This window comes from Larus michahellis, chromosome 6 (assembly GCF_964199755.1).
Source record: "Larus michahellis chromosome 6, bLarMic1.1, whole genome shotgun sequence".
Classification (NCBI taxonomy): Eukaryota; Metazoa; Chordata; class Aves; order Charadriiformes; family Laridae; genus Larus; species Larus michahellis.
This window is the reverse complement of record NC_133901.1, coordinates 15625983-15643657: the sequence shown is the minus strand read 5'-3', so window position 1 is coordinate 15643657 and position 17675 is coordinate 15625983. Positions and strand designations below refer to the sequence as shown.

Below are 17675 nucleotides of genomic sequence, written 5' to 3'. Positions count from 1 at the left end.
GTTAAGTAAGGAGTGTATTTTGTTGTTGTGGGGGTTTTTTTTGTCTCGGTTGCTTTTCTGCATTCTAAAAAACTTTTAAACTTCACGTTTGCTAGTTTGATTTAGCACATAAAGACACAATTTTATTTCTATGTTTTTTAATTGCATTTGTATGAATGTTCAAGGGGGTACACACTAGCAATATGGAGTAAAAATAGCCTACTAAGTAGAAAACACTGTAGACACATTCAGATTTCTGATTTGTATCAGCTGTATAATTACTTAAATACACATCATGTTACACCTTTATAGCTGGGGAAAAATAACCATAGTGTTGAGCTGTGTTCAGATGCAAATAAAGAGACCTTAATTCTTGCAAGTCTGAGACTCACCCTCTCTTAGAAACCAGTATAAACCCAGATTAAAATCAGTGACCTCAAACAAGATTTCCTGCTTGCTGATTCTTAAATATGATTAAAATTGACTGAAGTGGGTCCACCCTGAGCATCTTTGGCAATGTCTTTTCACATCTGGCCAGATGTTAGCTGTTGTCATGCCAATGCACAGTGCTACAGTCTGATGCACTGGAGGAGATGTGAAGGCTGGGCAAGAAGCAGAGCACTAAGATCTTCCTGGACCTTGCTGAACTGATGGTCCAAGACCTGTGGCAGATCTTTCCTGAGAGCCTGGAAAAATAACCAGGATGCGCTGTGGAGCCTAGGAAGGGACAACTAATGATGATGGTGGGGTTTTCTTTCTTCCTTGAGCAGGGGTGGGAATATGTATTGCCTCATCCCAAACACTTAGAGCAGCTACTGCACCCAGCTTCATTTCAGAGTCATGTAAACACTCTGGCTCAAAGGGTTACAGTTGAAGTAAGGGAGATGATGGAATTCAAAATCAACAAATGTAAGTTAACCCTGCTTTGGACACGTACTTGATCAAGCTCATGTTCCAGCCAGAGTAGGGAATTGCTTTTGTCCTGGTTAATGTACATGCCTGATTCAGATATCTTGATGTCAGGTAACAAAAAGTTGTCCCTTTCCATCAGAAGCCATGAGAGCTGTCATCTTAAAAGTGCTGGGAAACCCAGACATGCTGAGCAATCATTGCTCTTGCGGAAGGATCTGTTGATTACCTTCTGTCAGCATTTCTCCGTCTTCTATGGTAGACTAGGAAGCTCCAGATCACTACAGCTGCGTTTTTATATGCAGAAACAACACTGGTGATATAGTTTCATGGACGTTTGTCTTGATGGCAAAGCTGAAATTGTTTGCTTCTGCTTGTAGCTACCTTGGTTGTACTCATACAAATCTGTCTGCAGATATGCTTTGTATGGAAGGTTTATCGCATCTGGATGAAAAAGAACCAGCCAGCTCCCTGAACCAGTCCACAGGGCCAGCAAGCACAAAATTATACCAGTGCAATTAGGAAGGACAATTTTGGGAATGGGTACAAGCAGCTGACCCTGCTGCTGAAAAAAACAGCCCTATACTGCCCCACCGAGAAAAAGGGGTAAACCTTGTTAACCAAAGCAGTCTTGAAGAAAATTTTTGTCAACATGGAGTTTCACAAAGTCTTGAGGTGTATTGTGTGCGTAGAAATGCTTTGCTGGCAATCAGGGTGGAACAGCATCCCAATGGCCAAAGTACTGTATAGTATAATCAACTGCATATGAAGCAATCATGCACTCTGAATTTGATCTGTGCAGACTAGAGACATCAGCCTGCCCTCCTTGTCTGACAACTTGAAAAGACAGATTTTTTTCAAAAGCGTAGTTTTTATGCTTTTAAGCAACTTAGCCTCAGTTGCCTAAGGCTAAGACTGAAGAGCCTGAAGAGCCTTTCTGAAAGTCAGTAAGGGTTTAATTAAAAGTATGGCTAGATTCTGTAAAATTTGAGCCTAAATCCCTTGAAGCGTGTTTTAGGACATGAAGATGTGTGCAGGGTAAAGAGTCCTGCCTTGTGGTTATCAGATCCAACAATCCATTTGACTGTGTAGGACATGTCCATGCACCAACACGTGTCTCAAAGCAGCAGATAAATGTGTCGGAGCTCATAAATGCTGCTGAACCAGTGCAGAAGTGCCTGCATGCCCTTCAGACTCTTGAGATTTCAGGATCATTGCAGGCAGAGGCACCTGCCTGTCTTCACCTGTCCACGTGCGCGTATCCTGTGTGTAAGCATGAACTGATCCCCAAACCTTGTGGGTGATCAACTGCTGTAATGAGACAAAGGCTCATCCTTGCCTTTGTGGGTTAGAGCTTGAAAAGGAAGAGTCCTCTTTGCTCTCTTGGGAATAGTGACCTCATTAGTGCTTTCTGCCTTTTCTGTTTTGGTGGTGCGGTATGTAAATATTTTATTTGTGTTTCAAAACAAAGCTATAGCGGTTGAACAACTTAAAACTTATTTCTTCTTTGTGTCTGCTGCCTTCTTGGCTTATGAGATGATCCGTTCAGTAAAATGTGTCATTTTAAAGCAAATTAAAGGATAGGAAACAACCAAACCAGTTATATCTATTCAGTTAGGCTCTTAAGCTGATGACGCAGCCTCATCAAAGTCCTAGATTTAGCCAGGAGCTGCTGTTTTTACAGAGGGCAGCTGCTGGTTTGATACCTGAGTAGCAATGGTTAGTTAAGTGCTTCCCAGGCAACGTTTCCAGAATAAGATTCAGGAATACAGGTAGAGATGTTCTATGATTAACTCATACCATGACTTGCTAACATCAAATTCATGCTACAGTTCCCCCTTCACTGTGTTTGTACATCAGTTCTGGAGTACACCATATCTGTTCTGCCTTTGTCAAAACATACGTATAACAAGGAAGTTGTGTCTACAGTGGTAGGGAGCATGGCAGTGAGTTAAGAGAAGAAAACATTGGGTATGAGGGCTAATCTATGTCAGAAACCTACGTAATGGATTGGATGCTAACATTGATGCATTTAAGTCACTAGACCCATATTCTTGTGAAAGAGAACTGTCTAAAGGCTGTGGAAGATAAGTTCACTGTGTCACATCCCCTTTGGTCTGGCACATGACAGTTGGCACTGCAAAATCCTGCTCCAGAAAAGGTGCTTCAGGGTGATCCCATCATGCAAGTAATACAAATAACTGCTTGGCTTTCAGGAGGCTTTGAATCAAGCCCTTCAGAAATGAGAGAAAGGTTCAAAAAGCCTCAGTGTTTTCCTTGGGACTCACTAAGCTGCTGCTTCCTTGTATTGTTTTCCTGTTGCAGCTGGCAAAATATTTCTGTATAAAAAGAAGCGTTTCTTCTGGCCTCCCTGTTCCTCCTGTATGGCTTCACAACCTAAAGCCTGACGTAGTAGGTGTTTTTGTGGTGGTAAGTGATAACTTCACAAACACAGATTTAAAGTATTGCTGCAAAAATCAGAAGGGAAGAGGCAGTGGGGAGAAAACGCTATGTTTATACTGGGTGAGATAATGTGGAAGGTTGTTCAGGAATGGTTTGCTACAAGGCTTTGGTCTGGTTACAGTGCCAGTGTTTTGCCAGAGCATCTTCCCTCTGAAGGGAAACATTGCAGCAGGCAGGGGCTAGCGGGGTTGGTTCCCAGGCTCTCTGCCTGTTAACTGTGTGTCTCTAGCGTCACTCTGCTTCTCTAAGTCCCTGCTCCATAGGTGTTTTAGAACATTGGATCTATGTGTTGAGTGTGTAGTTTCTGCTGGAGTTGTTGTAGGCTGTGTGAAATGGCTGGGATTGGCACTGTGAGGTGAAACAAAACAATACCTCAGATAGAAACCAGGCCGTGTGAACACAAGGCTGGAAATTACCTCCTTAGCGTGCTCGGGTTTGTTCTTGTGCTATTGCAGGAAACTGTATCACGCAGACCCTTTCATAAGCTTAGTGCGCTCACAATTAGCTTTTTTGCTTCCACTGCAACTGTTAAAAGGCCCTTCCAGAGACTTACTTCTCTAGTGGATAAATTATTTAATATTGAGCATAAGCTGTCCACATTTAGACTATTGCTGTGTTCTCACTGATGTGGTTTCTCCAGGGTTTGCTTCCACTTGATGTACTTAGAAAATGTAGACATATCTCTGTGGTCCCCTGGTTTTACTAAATGAATGCTCCAAGCTCTTTTGGTCACCCCATCGAAGATAGGGAGGAGCTGTGGTGTGGAACCTGTTGTTTCAGCCAGAACACTCTCATGCCAGTAATAGCTACACTGGGAACAGTGGGTTTGGGTGATAGAAGTTGTTTCTGCACTGTTTCCTGACACTCCTTTGTCACAAGGTTTTTTTCCAGTATAGATCTAGCCTCTAAGTGTTGTAGCCTAAACATACTATGGAAAAAGGGGCTCAGATTACACTGGCAGCTCCTTGGATTATAACACCCTGTTCTTTTGCGTCCAGTTTTGAGCACTGTATACTGTGGTTTCATCTATTTTTACTTATAGAGGTATCTTTCAGTGTGAAGCTGTATTTTTAGTATGTAAATAATATAGGTAGAATATGGTGCACTGTTGTTTGGGGGTTTTTATACAAAGTTTGGTTTATTATACACAGCCTTCATCCTTCTAGTTTTTGTGTCTTTGCTGCAGGGTGGAAGTTGAGGGGGTGCTGCATGCTGTGACAGTCGGGCAGGGAACACGTGGGATGGGTTTGGCATGCGTGGAGAGCTGGGAAGCACGGTGGCACTTGCATATTTGCCAGAATTCTGGGCAACGTTATCATTAGTTAAGCAATACTGATATTTAAGCACTCATCTTTGTTTCAGAGCTCTGCTGAATAGGCATGGTTTAAATAGGACTACTGTTTCAAGCTGTTGGCTGCTGCAGGAAGCTAAAACATAATTTTTAATTATTTTTCAGCCATCAGAGTTGCAAAGGGAAAAATATGATTTTTCCAAGAGATGATCAGGAGCACTCTGCAGAGAAGGTGTGGGTTATGGGGTGGGCAGTGGCACAGGATTTCTGGAGTCTTGATTCAGGGATGGGCCTCTGTCTATAGTGATTATATCTAAATTTGTGGAAGGCTAGTGGATAAAATCAAATTTCTGAGACAATCTTTGAGCAAATACTTCTGGTGCTGGAGTCATTATTGCCATCTTAACATGACCATATCGGGCTAAGCCAGGGGTCCCCAGCTGATGACTGCTACATACGGGTACCTCTCCTTAACCCTGCTCCTTTCCCAGAAGAAGCCAGGTCAGAACAAGGATCTGTCGCCGCTGGGAGGATGGGCTTTACCGCAGCCCCCTTCCCAACGCAGCAAAGCAGTCTCCAGCAAGCAGTTAATGGCAGACCAAAACGTATGCTTTGTGTTAAACCTGTGCATGAATTGTCTGTTGGATGCTGGCCAGAGTATTTGATGCATCATATAACAAGGCTTTTTCATGCAGTTTGTTTGTTTGTTCTTTTTTATCCCCCAATTTTGAAACCAGCAGTGGTACAGGTTGTGCTTGGGGTTTTTTTTGTGATCAACACCTTGGAGAGGTGTACTTGACTATGTCTTTTCTCAAAGGTGACATGCAAGAAATGGCAACCCCTTTTTTCTGACCTCCTTTTGGAAAGGCTGTATTTTGAACATGCCACGTGCGCAGTCGTTAATCTATAAATTGTAATTTGTTGGGGAGAATTTGTGTTTGCGCTGGTAGAATTTCTTGCAAGAAACTTCTATTTCTAAAACCTCTCTTGTTTCAAATCATAACACAAAAAGCCAACATTTGTACGTGATCCGTTGAGTTGAAATGGTATCTCTCACACACACACAAAAAAGTTGAGCATTCTGGCATCAATACAATAACATTTGCAACAAGAAGTTGATGTTGAAATTAATTTCTCAGTATGTTGGAACTAATCGAAATGTTTTCCTTAAACTTTGTATGTTAGTTTTCTTAACACGCTGAGATGAAATGGACATGTTCCTGCAGAACACTTCATTCTGGACAAACGATTTCCTATCAGCAAACCCACTTCTTTTTTTTAACCAGGGTACTCATAGTTTGGGGAAATGCAAGCACCACTTGCGTTCGCCCAGAACTGGACCTCTCTTCATTAATCGCCTCCATCGTTTCAGATTGAACTGGTATGACTAGCCCACTGCTGAAGTATGACAACCTGCAGTTCCCTGACTCGGCTACCATATGAAAATGACCGGCCAGCATCAACTCTGCAAAAGCCGCCACAGGACTTCCCCAAGAGCTATTCCTGTTTCAGCAGTGCATTCACCGCTGGCTGATACATGGGGTAACCTGCTTCAGAAATTATGCTCCTACCCTCACCCCTAAGTCGAGTCCTTTAAGGAAGCCCTAGGCGCTGGCAGTAGCACAACAGAGAACCTCCTTAAGAGGGAAGAAAGGGGAGGAGAAATCGTTGCTTTCTGGCTGTAGCAACCCCACCTCCCGGTTATTTCATCTTCCTTACAAGGCTAAAGCTAGAAGCTTTCCTCTGCTGCCTGGGTCCTTTAAAAGCAGCAGACAAGCCCCGAGGATCCCGGTGGAGCGCAGCCGGGATGGGAGGCTGACAGAGCTGGGGAAGGGGGCACTGGCGTGAGCCCTGCGGGGAGCACGGCGGCGCGGGCTGGTGCTCTGCGGAGAACTGTGACAGTATCCTATGAACCCAGGTGTTCACTGATGCAGAGCTTCCAAAGAAACATGAAACCAAACCCAAAAAGAAATCATTGAGGGGGAAAAAGTGCAACATGAGAGGTAAATATATTTTTCATTGGGAAAACAAAAAATAACTGGTTTTATTTCATCTGAAAGTCATTATTGTAAGTAGATGTCTAAAGCTGGGGACTAACATATGAATAAAGACTTTGGTCTGACTGACTTCAAAAGCAGTGCTGCATTAAAAAGTCGGATCAACAGATTAATTCAGGTGTGTCTAAAGAAATTTTGAATTTTATCTTTAGGCATTCACGCCTGAAAACTGTTTTAAAATCTGCTTTTCTGTTTTGCTCTCTCTGCTATTGCTAAAGGTTTTTGAAGCATGCATGTTGCTTTGGAGGGGAAAAAAAAAAAAAGAAAGAAAAAGAGTGGCAGAACCAAAACTTAAACTGAGAACGTGGTAAACTGTCTCCAGTGAGACACTTCAAATGCTCCTGTATCCCTGTTCTTGCAATAGTGCCATTTCTTCAGAAAGATCCATGACCTACTGAGCTGGAATATCTGTTGACATCTGGTTGAGGTTACTGTAGCTGGTATTTGGGATTTAGGGTTTTTTTTTCCAGTTTAATTGAAACAAGCTGAGATTGTCTACGCATTCTATGAATTGTTTCCATGCTCTGACCATCTAGTCTTTCTGAAGGGTAATTCTGTGACTGCTGAATCTGAGCTGGAAAAGAGGAAAGACCTTGATAGTGCAAAACTGCAGCCCTTCTTTGAGTCATGCTGCCAGTGAAAATCAGAGTGGCTGAAAGGTGGATGACTTTGTCCCTTGTCTGTAAATGCATCGAGACAAACATTTTGTAAATATGATACTACTGTCTTTAGTGTAACTGTAAGTTATATTACTTGGGCTTCTGATTTGCATCTTTGCAATGCTAGATGACTTACAGATGCTTTTATTTGCCAGATAAAATGAGAAACTGGCCTTTTGAGAGTAACTGCTGGGAGCTCTGACAAACCAAGAGACAGAGGATTACTACACAGCTCCTGCAGATTCTCATCTAAGGCACCAGGTCGGCTGTGTGTGCCGAGGTGTACGGTTCAGCAGCCAAGGATGGAAGTGCTACGCCGTTCCTCAGTCTTTGCTGCAGAGGTGATGGAGGTTTTTGACAGGTCTCCCACTGACAAGGAACTTGTGTCCCAAGCCAAGGCTCTCTGCAGAGACTACATAAACTCAAGGCTAATTCGAGCAGGTGTCAGCTGGAGCAAACCTGAGTACAATGTACCAATGCCTGGCGGTAAGCTGGCTGAGGTGTCCACCATACTGCTGCGACTAGGTAAGTCCCTGCAGGTATGAGTGGGAACTGAAACTATATGGAGCAATTCAGACCAGACTAAGGTTTCTGGAATTTATGAGTGCCAAGAGGCTTTTCATGTGGTGATATAGAGGTTTTTCTTCTCTGCTTTTGGGCATTTAGTTTTGTTTTTGTTGATCTTCCCTGAACAGCTCCTTTACTTGCATTGCATCAGTCCCTTGGAGCACTGCTCAGCACAATTTTTCTGCAGAACTACTTTGTTCTGAGGACTTGCTACAACCTAAAAGTATGACACAGTCCAAGAAAGCCCAACAGCAAACTAATTTTATCTGCATAAGACCCCAGCTGTGTAACGGTTTTCACAGAAGTTTCAGTAGTCTTTCTCAGCTTGGCATTTTAACAGGTCTTGTAGTGTTTTCTCCAGATGCAGGTGACTTGGCTGCCATGACGCAAGCCAAGCTGGCATCTGGTAGAGTACTGCTGCCTCTAGACTTGGGCTTCATCAGTTGCTTGCCCAGCTGCAAGGGCATTTAATTTGAGGGGTAGTTGCTTAGACCACATGCGTTGGAGATTTTATAAAAGCTGTTTTCAGTGACAATGTGTTTGATTTTTCCTTTGCCTACCCTAATCATTCAGCAAGACGTGAGTTTTCTTGCTTTTTGTTGGAGCAAGGAGGAGTTGGCTGCTGTTGTCTGGCATACACTGCCATTCAGTGCCCAAACTAGCCAGCATCCCCCATGGCCAGGTGACCGCTGGGGTTGCAGGGAGAGCGATTTGAAGGTTATGCCTGTAGGCTGCTACACGAAGACATTCTCTGCAGTCGTGCTAGTACCAGGAGCACGCTCTAAATGCTGTCAGTTGCCTGGCCTTTTGCTTTAGGTTTTAGCCTCCTGCGTGTTCAAGTCAAGCTATTTTGTCTTTTGGGATCTCAACACCCTCGTTCTTGGAAGTTGCTCCCAACATTCCTCTTTGCCTGCAGGCTGGTATATTAGTTCACATCTGGCTTGGAAACTACCACTAGCATTTGCATCTGACTTAATTATACCAAAGTTCAAATAAGTCAGGTGAAGTAACCTTTATATAAGCCTAACAAACTTGGGACCAGGCTGGTCTCCCCACTTTCTCCCCTTTCTTTCTACTTCTGTTTGATATTATCCCAAATTTCTTTTTAAGGCGTAGCTGTTTTTCTTTTGACTGACTTTTTTTTTTTTTTTCCCATTCATTCTTTTTCACTTTTTCTCTCCTATGCTGACTTTACTTCTATTTTTGTTTTCAGTGGTTATTTGATCTTTGGGGGTTTTTTTGTTCTGTCAATCTCACTACCTTTTTGTCCTCCATTTCTTCTCTGCCTGGGTTTGGGGGTTGAGATTTGTTTGCTTTCAACCAGATCTTCTGTGGGTGGTCAGGAGCATGTTAAAGGGCAAACAGGTGGCAGACTGGATCTGAAGGCGTCTCCTGGATGACTCTCCTGTTACTTCTTCCTGTCCAGATGGAAAGATTTGGCTGATAGTTGCAGGAACTTGGCGCTTTCTCTGAGCAAATCTGTTTGGAGACAGCCATGTGGTACCCATGCAACAAGAAGGGTGAGCAGTCCTCCTTATTAGGATGAAGAGTTGTTTCTGAACTGTTTGTTCAGAAATGCTGCTTGCCACATGGCCTGTCCCTTTCTTTTCCCCTTTTCGTCAATAAACCAGTACAAGGCTGAGTGGTATCCAGCCACCTGCCAGGAACAGTAGTCCTTAGCTGCTTGCTAAGCAGTGCAACAAGCCAGACCAGTTTTTTTCTCCATGATAGTGCTGAGAAGCTGGTGGAGATGAGAAATCAGAGTATTTCCTAGCGCTCTTGCACATGCTGAGGCAGTAGAGAGTCTGACGGGCTAGCAGAGGTGCTGGGCACAGGCGGTGGCAGTTGCAAAGTCTTGGGGAGCGAGAGCCCATCAGCTCAGTGAGGCTTAGCAGCTAATTAATGCAATTAACGAGTCAGAGGTGGTAAAACCTAATGGTATGGCCAAATGAGACACCCCAGGCCAACCTGCCATATGTGTCAGAGGTCTGGTTTATTTGAACTTGTCTCTTCTCTAGTTAAGGCCGAGGCAAGTGCCATTTCACCTCTGCATTGGGCTTCTGCATGTGGGAACAGTCACTGCTGCCCTAACTGTTCCTCCATGATTACTGGAGGAGGATTAAAGGAGGAGAAACACACAAATTGCTCTAGATGTTGCTAAGTGTGCAGTTGGGCATTTGAACATGGACACTGAAGACTGCCACCAATGTAACGTGCTGCTGCAGAGGTCCTGGGCCCCTGGGGCAGGGAGTCTGTAAGCCTGGGATACTTTCCTGTGCTTTTCTTTCTCTGCTGCGCTTGTCTGCCCTGTGCATTGCTGCAGGGCAGGGCCTGCTTTAGCAGCATGTGTGCCTCCAACCAAAACCTGATCTCATCTGGGGCCTCCAGGCACTGCTTGCTGAAAGCCGTAACAGTGGCAGGCTACCAAGTGCCGATCCCAGCCTCCTATGCCTCCCTCTCAGCTAACCACGGGCAGGGCTATCCCCATTTCCTCACATTTACAGGGAAGCCTGTGTGCTCCCTGCAAGGAGAAAACAGCTGTTAAGTAGTACAAGTAATCTTTCCCCTTATCAGGGCTGACCACGTGTTGGCAGGGTTTCCTCTCGCCATCAGATTGTGTGGGACAATCACACACACACACAAAGGGCCTGGAGAGCGTGTCTGTCAAATTCTGTAGAGCTGGGCTTTGCCCGTGCTGTGCTGAGTGCCGGTGACCAGTTAGATGAATTAAGGTCCAATAGCTAATGACTCTATAATGAACTCCTGTGTCATAGGGTGTCATCTTTTTCAGTCCCCATCTAAATGAAATTTTCAGGAAGATCAGTTGCCCTCTGACTAGGGCAAGTCATCTGGGTCTTGCAGTGGGATGTAAAGCTGTTGTGACAGCTCTCCTCTTCCCCTGTGTGCTCCAGAGAACCTTTGAGCAGGAGAAGGATGCAGAGCAGAATGCCCTAAATCTAAACCAAATAGGAATCTCCATGCACAAAGGGCATTGGTACCCTGCAATGTTTGCGTTGTGTAACGCTCCTGCAGCAGCCGTGCAACCCTCATTAAGTATCTGTAAACCTCTATAGAGAGATAAATCCATTGGAAACAGGGCTTTGTAATTCAACTGCTCAAAAATATTTGGTTTTGCTACAGAGGAAGAGCTTTACTGCTGTTGCCTGAGGTCCACAGCATAAACCTGTGGGAGGATATTCTCTGCTTGTCCTTGGTATTTCCATCTTGGTCTTCAAGCTAGCCTAACACCTCCAACTATATCCCATGTGGGGAGAAAACAACCTGGAGGTTAAAGCATGTGTCTGTACTGAGAACATTGTTGCTGAGGAGTCATCCAGGCAAATGAACATCTCTTTAACCATTTGGAGGAGAGAAAGAACCCCAGATTGTCACTGTGTGAGCGTAAAATAGCTGAGCTGATAGTTACTTTGCTCAATGTTGTGCAGCTCTGGGTGGATCCTTGGCTTTCATCAGCCTCCAACATTCTTGAGTCGCTCTCATCTTGAGGCTTTGTCTCATAGGGTGTTGAGAAAGGGCGTATCTCTCAAAAGCTTATGTAGATGTACATGCCTCCTTTTTGCTTCTGAAAGAAAAATGAGATGTCTTTGTTTATCTGAGGCCAGTCTGCTGTGTTGGAGGAAAGGCAGGCATCCAGCCTGGGAACATCACTTATATTGGAGACTACTGCAGTCACACCACTGGTACAGGGCCACTGCCTGTCCCTGATCCCTTTAGAAGTCCCAGGCACAGGGTTTATTAGGAAAGCAGGGTGCAGGTGGCAGGGGATTGCATCTAAATGAGCCTAAGCGCTCTGCTGCCTACCTAAAATAAGGTGGAGCTGGGGTTAAGTCTCTCCAGCTAGAGGAATATGTGGGGTGGCCCCAGCTGTAATTCCTACATGGTGAGAGCACAACTTGGTGTTCTGCGTGCTGACTCCAGACTGTTTGTTTCCAGGGGATGAGCTGGAATACATTCGTCCCAACGTCTACCGGAATATTGCCCGCCAATTGAACATCTCGCTGCACTCAGAGACAGTGGTGACGGATGCCTTCCTGGCAGTAGCTGCGCAGATTTTCACTGCAGGTATTGTGCCCTGACAGATATGCAGACAGGGCTGGGCGGAAACGAACAGGATGGAGCCACCTCTCTCAGAGAAGGCTTGTTTCTGGGATGGCCTGCAAGGTGGGGCATGGTTTCTGAAAGGGCTGTGGGCAGTTTGGCACTGCACACTGCTTTAATGATTTAATGAGACCTCCTCTGTGCTCTGTTGTTCTGGCAGGGAAATACTCTTTTATTATATCCTCCTGGCAGGTTTTCGCTCATTCTAGAAGGCATCTCCTGCCCTTCCTCGTTAGGAGGTAGTGTTACCTCATTGCACAGGGAGGTTGCTCATTCCAAGCTCCTTTGCTCACCATTGGCAACTAGAGAAGATTCATTACATGGGAGTCTCCCTTGTTCCAGCTCACTCTGCTGAGCCAGAACCAACTCATCACAAGGGAGTTCCTCTCTTTCTGGCTTCCTTTTCCCCAGCAATAGCCAGAACTGCAATGGAACCTGCCGCTTGCAGTTGCTGCTTCTCCATTCTCCTACTCAGAGAGGCAGGAGCCTCCGTCCTCGAGGCTAGCTGTTCCAGACAAGCAGGTGCTTTGAGCTTTCGTACTGCTTAGACGTGAATGTTCTTCTGCTTTTGTTTGACTGTTTCCAGAGATGATTGTCAAAATCAAAGGTACGCTTTGTGCTACGTTCCTGCGCTCCACCTCAGCCTCCCTGAAAACAGTCCCTGCCTGTGACTGGGAATGCAGTCTGGGGGAATCAAGGGAAGAGAAATGTTTTACTTGGAGATTTATGTCAGACAAGTCCTGACATTGTTGTAGGTTTTCTGCAGTGTTTCATTGTGTTGTTCATGGAAGGTATAGTAGATGTTAGAGACTGGAAACAAAAACAAAACAAACAAACAAAACCAAAACAAACCAACAAAAACCCAAAACAAAACACACAAAAAAAACCCCAAAAGATGGTTACTTGCTAACACCATAGTAATGTGAAGATGCTGGATCCAGTGACATTGACATGGGAAGTGTCACAGGAGGCAGCTGGTACAGGATAGAAGTCCAGGTTTATGTTGTACTTTCAAGTAGGCTTCCTCACTCAAAAGATTTTTATCTTCATAATCAGCTATGCGTTTTTATGCATATGCACTGCATGGGAACAACTGACACCCTAGAGAAGCCCTGTGCTGACATCCTGGACTTCAGATCTGAAGCATGGTGTGCTGGAAAGCACAGATCCTTTCCAGAATCACAACAGATGACAAAATAGATCTCTGAGAGGCAATGCAAAAATACAGCTCCCAGCAGGGCAAGTAGGGCAGATTTATTCCCTGGATCAAAGAAACTGAAGCTGTGCCATAAAAAATGGATGTAATTGGATTCTATAGCTAGTACTGCAGCCCTTGGGATCCTTTCAGAGCATGTCTGGAATGCAGATTGCCTTTGGGATGGCCATATGGGCTTGGGAGGCCATATGGGCTCAGAAGGCAAGAGCTGGGCAAGTATGGCAGGAATGTCTGAGTGTGGCTGTGTTCAAAGTGCAGGTGCCCATTCTCATCACTTAGTGATGAGCTTTTCTTGCGTCACGGCTTACAGAAAGATGAAGGTCAAGTTTGCAGGCTCAGGTATTTGTATTGCAGGTAAGTAGGTTATCTTCTTAGATGACTATAGCTGACTACATCAGAACTGGCCTACCTCCAAAGCTGAAGTGACACAGGGAATTAAGCCAGAAAGGTGGATGGCTGCGTAAACATGATGCTGGGGACAAAGCCCTGCTGGTTTCTGGGAGTCCTGCTTTCGCCAATGTATATTGTCAGATCCACCCTCAATGCCTGGGAAGGTCATGGAATTGAGGCACATGAAGGACAACCAGGCAATCAGGCCCAGTCAGCATGGGTTCATGAAAGGCAGGTCCTGCTTGACAAACCGCATCTCCTTCTATTACATGATGACCCACTTAGTGGATGAGGGAAAGGCTGTGGATGTTGTTTACGTGGAATTTAGTAAAACTTTTGACACCATTTCCCACAGCATCCTCCTGGAGAAACTGGCTGCCCATGGCTTGGACAGGAGTACTCTCTGCTGGGTAAAAAACTGTCTGGATGACTGGGCCCAAAGAGTTGTGGTGAATGGAGTTCAATCCAGTTTGCGGCTGGTCTCAAGCGATGTTCCCCAGGGCTCAGTACTGGGGCCGGTTCTATTTAATATCTTTATCAATGATCTGGACGAGGGGATTGAGTGCACCCTCAGTAAGTTTGCAGACGACTCCCAGGTTGGGTGGGAGTGTTGGCCTCCTTGAGGGTAGGAAGGCTTCGCAGAGGGGTCTGGACCGATGGTCCGAGGCCGATGGTATGAAGTTCAAAAAGGCAAGTGCCAGGTCCTGCACTTGGGTCACAAAAACCCCAGGCAGTGTTACAAGCTTGGGGCAGAGTGGCTGGAGAGCTGCTTGGTGGAAAAGGACCTGGGGGGATGTTGATTGACAGCCATCTGAATATGAGCCAGCAGTGTGCCCAGGTGGCCAAGAAGGCCAACAGCATCCTGGCCTGTATCAGCAATAGTGTGACCAGCGGGACTGGGGCAGTGATTGTCCCCCTACTTGGCACTTGTGAGGCCCCACCTCAAGTGCTGTGTTCAGTTTTGGGCCCCTCATGACAAGAAAGGCATTGAGGTGCTGGAGCGTGTCCAGAGAAGGGCAACGGAGCTGGTGAGGGGTCTGGAGCACAAGTCTTGTGAGGAGCATCTGAGGGAGCTGGGGTTGTTTAGCCTGGAGAAGAGGCGGCTGAGGGGAGACCTTCTCCCTCTCTACGACTCCCTGAAAGGAGGGTGTAGCCAGGAGGGTCTGTCTCTTCTCCCATGTAACAGGCGATAGGACAAGAGGAAATGGCCTCAAGTTGCACCAGGGGAGGTTTAGACTGGATATTAGGAAAAATTTATTCACTGAAAGGGTTATTAAGCATTGGAACAGGCTGTCCGGAGAAGTAATGGTGTCGCCATCCCTGGAGGTACTTAAAAGCCAGGAGACGTGGTGCTGAGGGACATGATTCGGTGGTGGTTTTGGCAGTGTTAGGTTAATGGTTGAACTTGATGAAGTTCCCTTCCAACCTGGACGATTCTATGATTGAGAATTGCAATTTTTGGTGTTCTTCAACTTCTTAGCTCAGGAGTCAAGCGAAAAGTGTGGATGACTTAAAATGCTTTTGTTGAAAGTAAAGCTAGAAATTGTAACTCTTGGTTCTAAACTGGGGATTTTCAGGATAATAAGAATGGGATCTGGACTCAGCCCTTTGAGGCTAGCAATGCTAGAAGCTTTGGGAACATAGTAGAAGCCCAGGCTCAGGCTGTGTTGCTAGTGCTGCCCCTCGTCTGGGGACACCGTGCTGCATAAATGGCTGGCAGTTGGCCGGCTGCACGGGGGGTGGGTTCAAACCTTCCTGGTGCTCTGTATGCTCCGTTTTTCCTTCTTTCTCATTTCTGCATCAGAGGAACTAACAAGATAACCCGTGAGCGTGAAGCTAGGGTTGTGTATTCAATTGGTTTTATCAGTTCGTTATTGTCATTTCTCTTGCTACAATGCTGCTGAGTGTAGAGGGGGAGGAGTTTGCTGATTTTTAACATTCCTGGATCCCAACTGCAGTCTCAAGACTTGGCATTTAATGCTAAATCCAGCAAATCAGAGTTGGCTGTGGCAGCCAGACATTCATTCCTAATTTTTTTCATATTTCAGAGGAAAGAGTCTCTTACTGAGCAAAGGAAACCAGAGACTCAAGTTCAGTCTGAGTTTTTGTGCCAATTATCAACAACTAAAGCATCTCGGCCTGTTTTTCACTGTCCAGTTTATTAAGAAAACAGATAGTCTGACATGGCAGTTACCTAGACAGTCTGGGGAGCTCCATTAGTCACTTGCAATACCTTTCCAGCAAGGGAGCGAGGGATTTTGACCCTATCTTGCTGGAGAGTTTTTCTCCGTAATCTTTTACGTGGCATTCTTCCTCTCTCTGGTCTGGTTTTGAGTCTTTTCAGTGTGGCTCTGGCTGTGCTTCCTTCCGGTCCGCACTGTCTACAAGTCTTGACTAAGCACAAGCCCTAGGTGGACCTCTTAAGAAGGCAAGACTGAGGACATCTGTTATTCTTGTTGGTCTCACTGCAGGGGTACGTTGTGCCATATTTGACTTTACAGCATTCTCTATTCTAGTTATCTCAGGTTTGGCTTTTCTCTGGTGTAGCAAGGACAGCTTGAATCCCAATTACAACAAGATTAACAGCTGAGAATATAGGCAGAAGGTGAGCAGGTCACAGAGCATGGTAAGACTCAAGCTGTATTTTGATTCCCTGTTTCCATACAACCTATTAGTTCAGGCTGAGTAGAGCCCATCTGTATGGACACTGGCACAGCAGAGCCCTGACCTGCTTTGGATGTTGAAGGATCTGCAGCGGTATCACCTCTGTGACAATACCACTAGTTCCGGTGTGTGGTCCAAAGCTGCTCTGCAGCCAGCAGGAGACTTTCAACTGACTTTAACAGGCTTTGGATTGGGGCCTGGCTGAGCTGGTATTTACATTAGCTGTTTAAATAAATCCCAGAAGGACGGAGCCACTTGGTGGAAAAACAGAAGTAGAAAAAGGAGATGCATTTTCCTTTCCTAAAGAAAATGGTTTCTTCCAGTTGGTAAGAGCTGCTAGGCATGAGGGCTCTCTGAAAGCTTTCATCATGGTTTTGTATTGGTTTGGGTGCTCGTCAGTTTTTAATCAAGAGTACTTGGGCTGAAGTGAACCCTGTACAACAGGCCTGCAGGGTAAATGGGTTCTCAGGAGCAAATACTTTCCCCTGGAGGAGCAAATGCTGTTAGAAATGCCTCCCACTGCTTCCTCATCCCTTTGGCCTTATGAGTTGAGCTTCCTGCCTTATGCACATCCTTCTTGGCTTCTTTCTCTCCACCAGAGGAAAGCATATTGTGTCTGGCTGTATTCTCCCAGCATTTCCCAGTGTTGAAATGTAGCACTTGATCGTGTTTCTCTTAGGTCTGATTTGCGAGTTGGGCTTTGATGCTGAGTGGAGCAGAGGGAAGTTTATTTGAGTAACCTTGGATAGCGTGGTGCTCTGAGACTCTGCGCAGTTGTGTCTCGTGGCTTCTTGAGCCCTCCCCTGGGGCAGGCAAGCTGATATGCAGTGGGAACACTTTCAAGAGCGGTCCTCTCCTGCTAATTCATTTTCCCCTGGGCTGGCCAGTGTTTACATACCTTCAGCTCCATGACTGGCCTTGAGTCTGCAACTTGTATTTCGTATTTTTTAAAATGCCTTCTAAGCAGCTTTTCACTCTTTCTGTGTCCTTTTGTTCCATCTCTGTGAGCAGAAGCTCCAGAGCTTTCTCTGTTTTGGTCACTCCTTTCTGGACCAGTTTTCCATTCCTTCTTGTCGTTAGCTCCTGTAGATGCTAGTCCACACAGTGGGAAGCTATGAATAGATTATCTCTCTTGGTGATGAGTGCCAGTCTCGTCCAATGTGGATGGCAGCCAGACCTTTAGAGGAATTTGGAGCAAGACAATATGTAGTCTCTGCTCGTGTGCACTGGCCAGATGCAAATCCAGTTTATGCCAAGGGATGCATCAAGCTAGTGTCACCCTAGTCTGGACATCACAGGGGCCAGAGGCACTGCCCTCCCAGTAGATTGTGCTCCTCTGCCCCTGTCAAGGGAACCCTTGA

At 45.6% G+C, this 17675-nt stretch overlaps 1 protein-coding gene across 7 annotated transcripts in view; it reads left to right on the top strand.

Moving 5' to 3' along the window:
* The window catches only part of BOK (BCL2 family apoptosis regulator BOK), a 37749-nt gene that overhangs the window by 8445 nt on the left and 11629 nt on the right, over positions 1–17675 (top strand). For 3 of the 7 annotated variants that reach the window (XM_074592373.1, XM_074592372.1, XM_074592374.1), the window contains 4 exons: positions 6015–6184; positions 7247–7358; positions 7514–7883; positions 11880–12008. In XM_074592373.1, the coding sequence (XP_074448474.1) occupies positions 7661–7883; positions 11880–12008 (352 nt within the window). In that variant the 5' untranslated portion in view covers positions 6015–6184; positions 7247–7358; positions 7514–7660. Of the gene's footprint in view, positions 1–6014; positions 6185–6269; positions 6646–7246; positions 7359–7513; positions 7884–11879; positions 12009–17675 lie in introns of those variants that run through there. The other 4 variants (XM_074592377.1, XM_074592376.1, XM_074592378.1 and 1 more) reach the window with 4 other exon arrangements.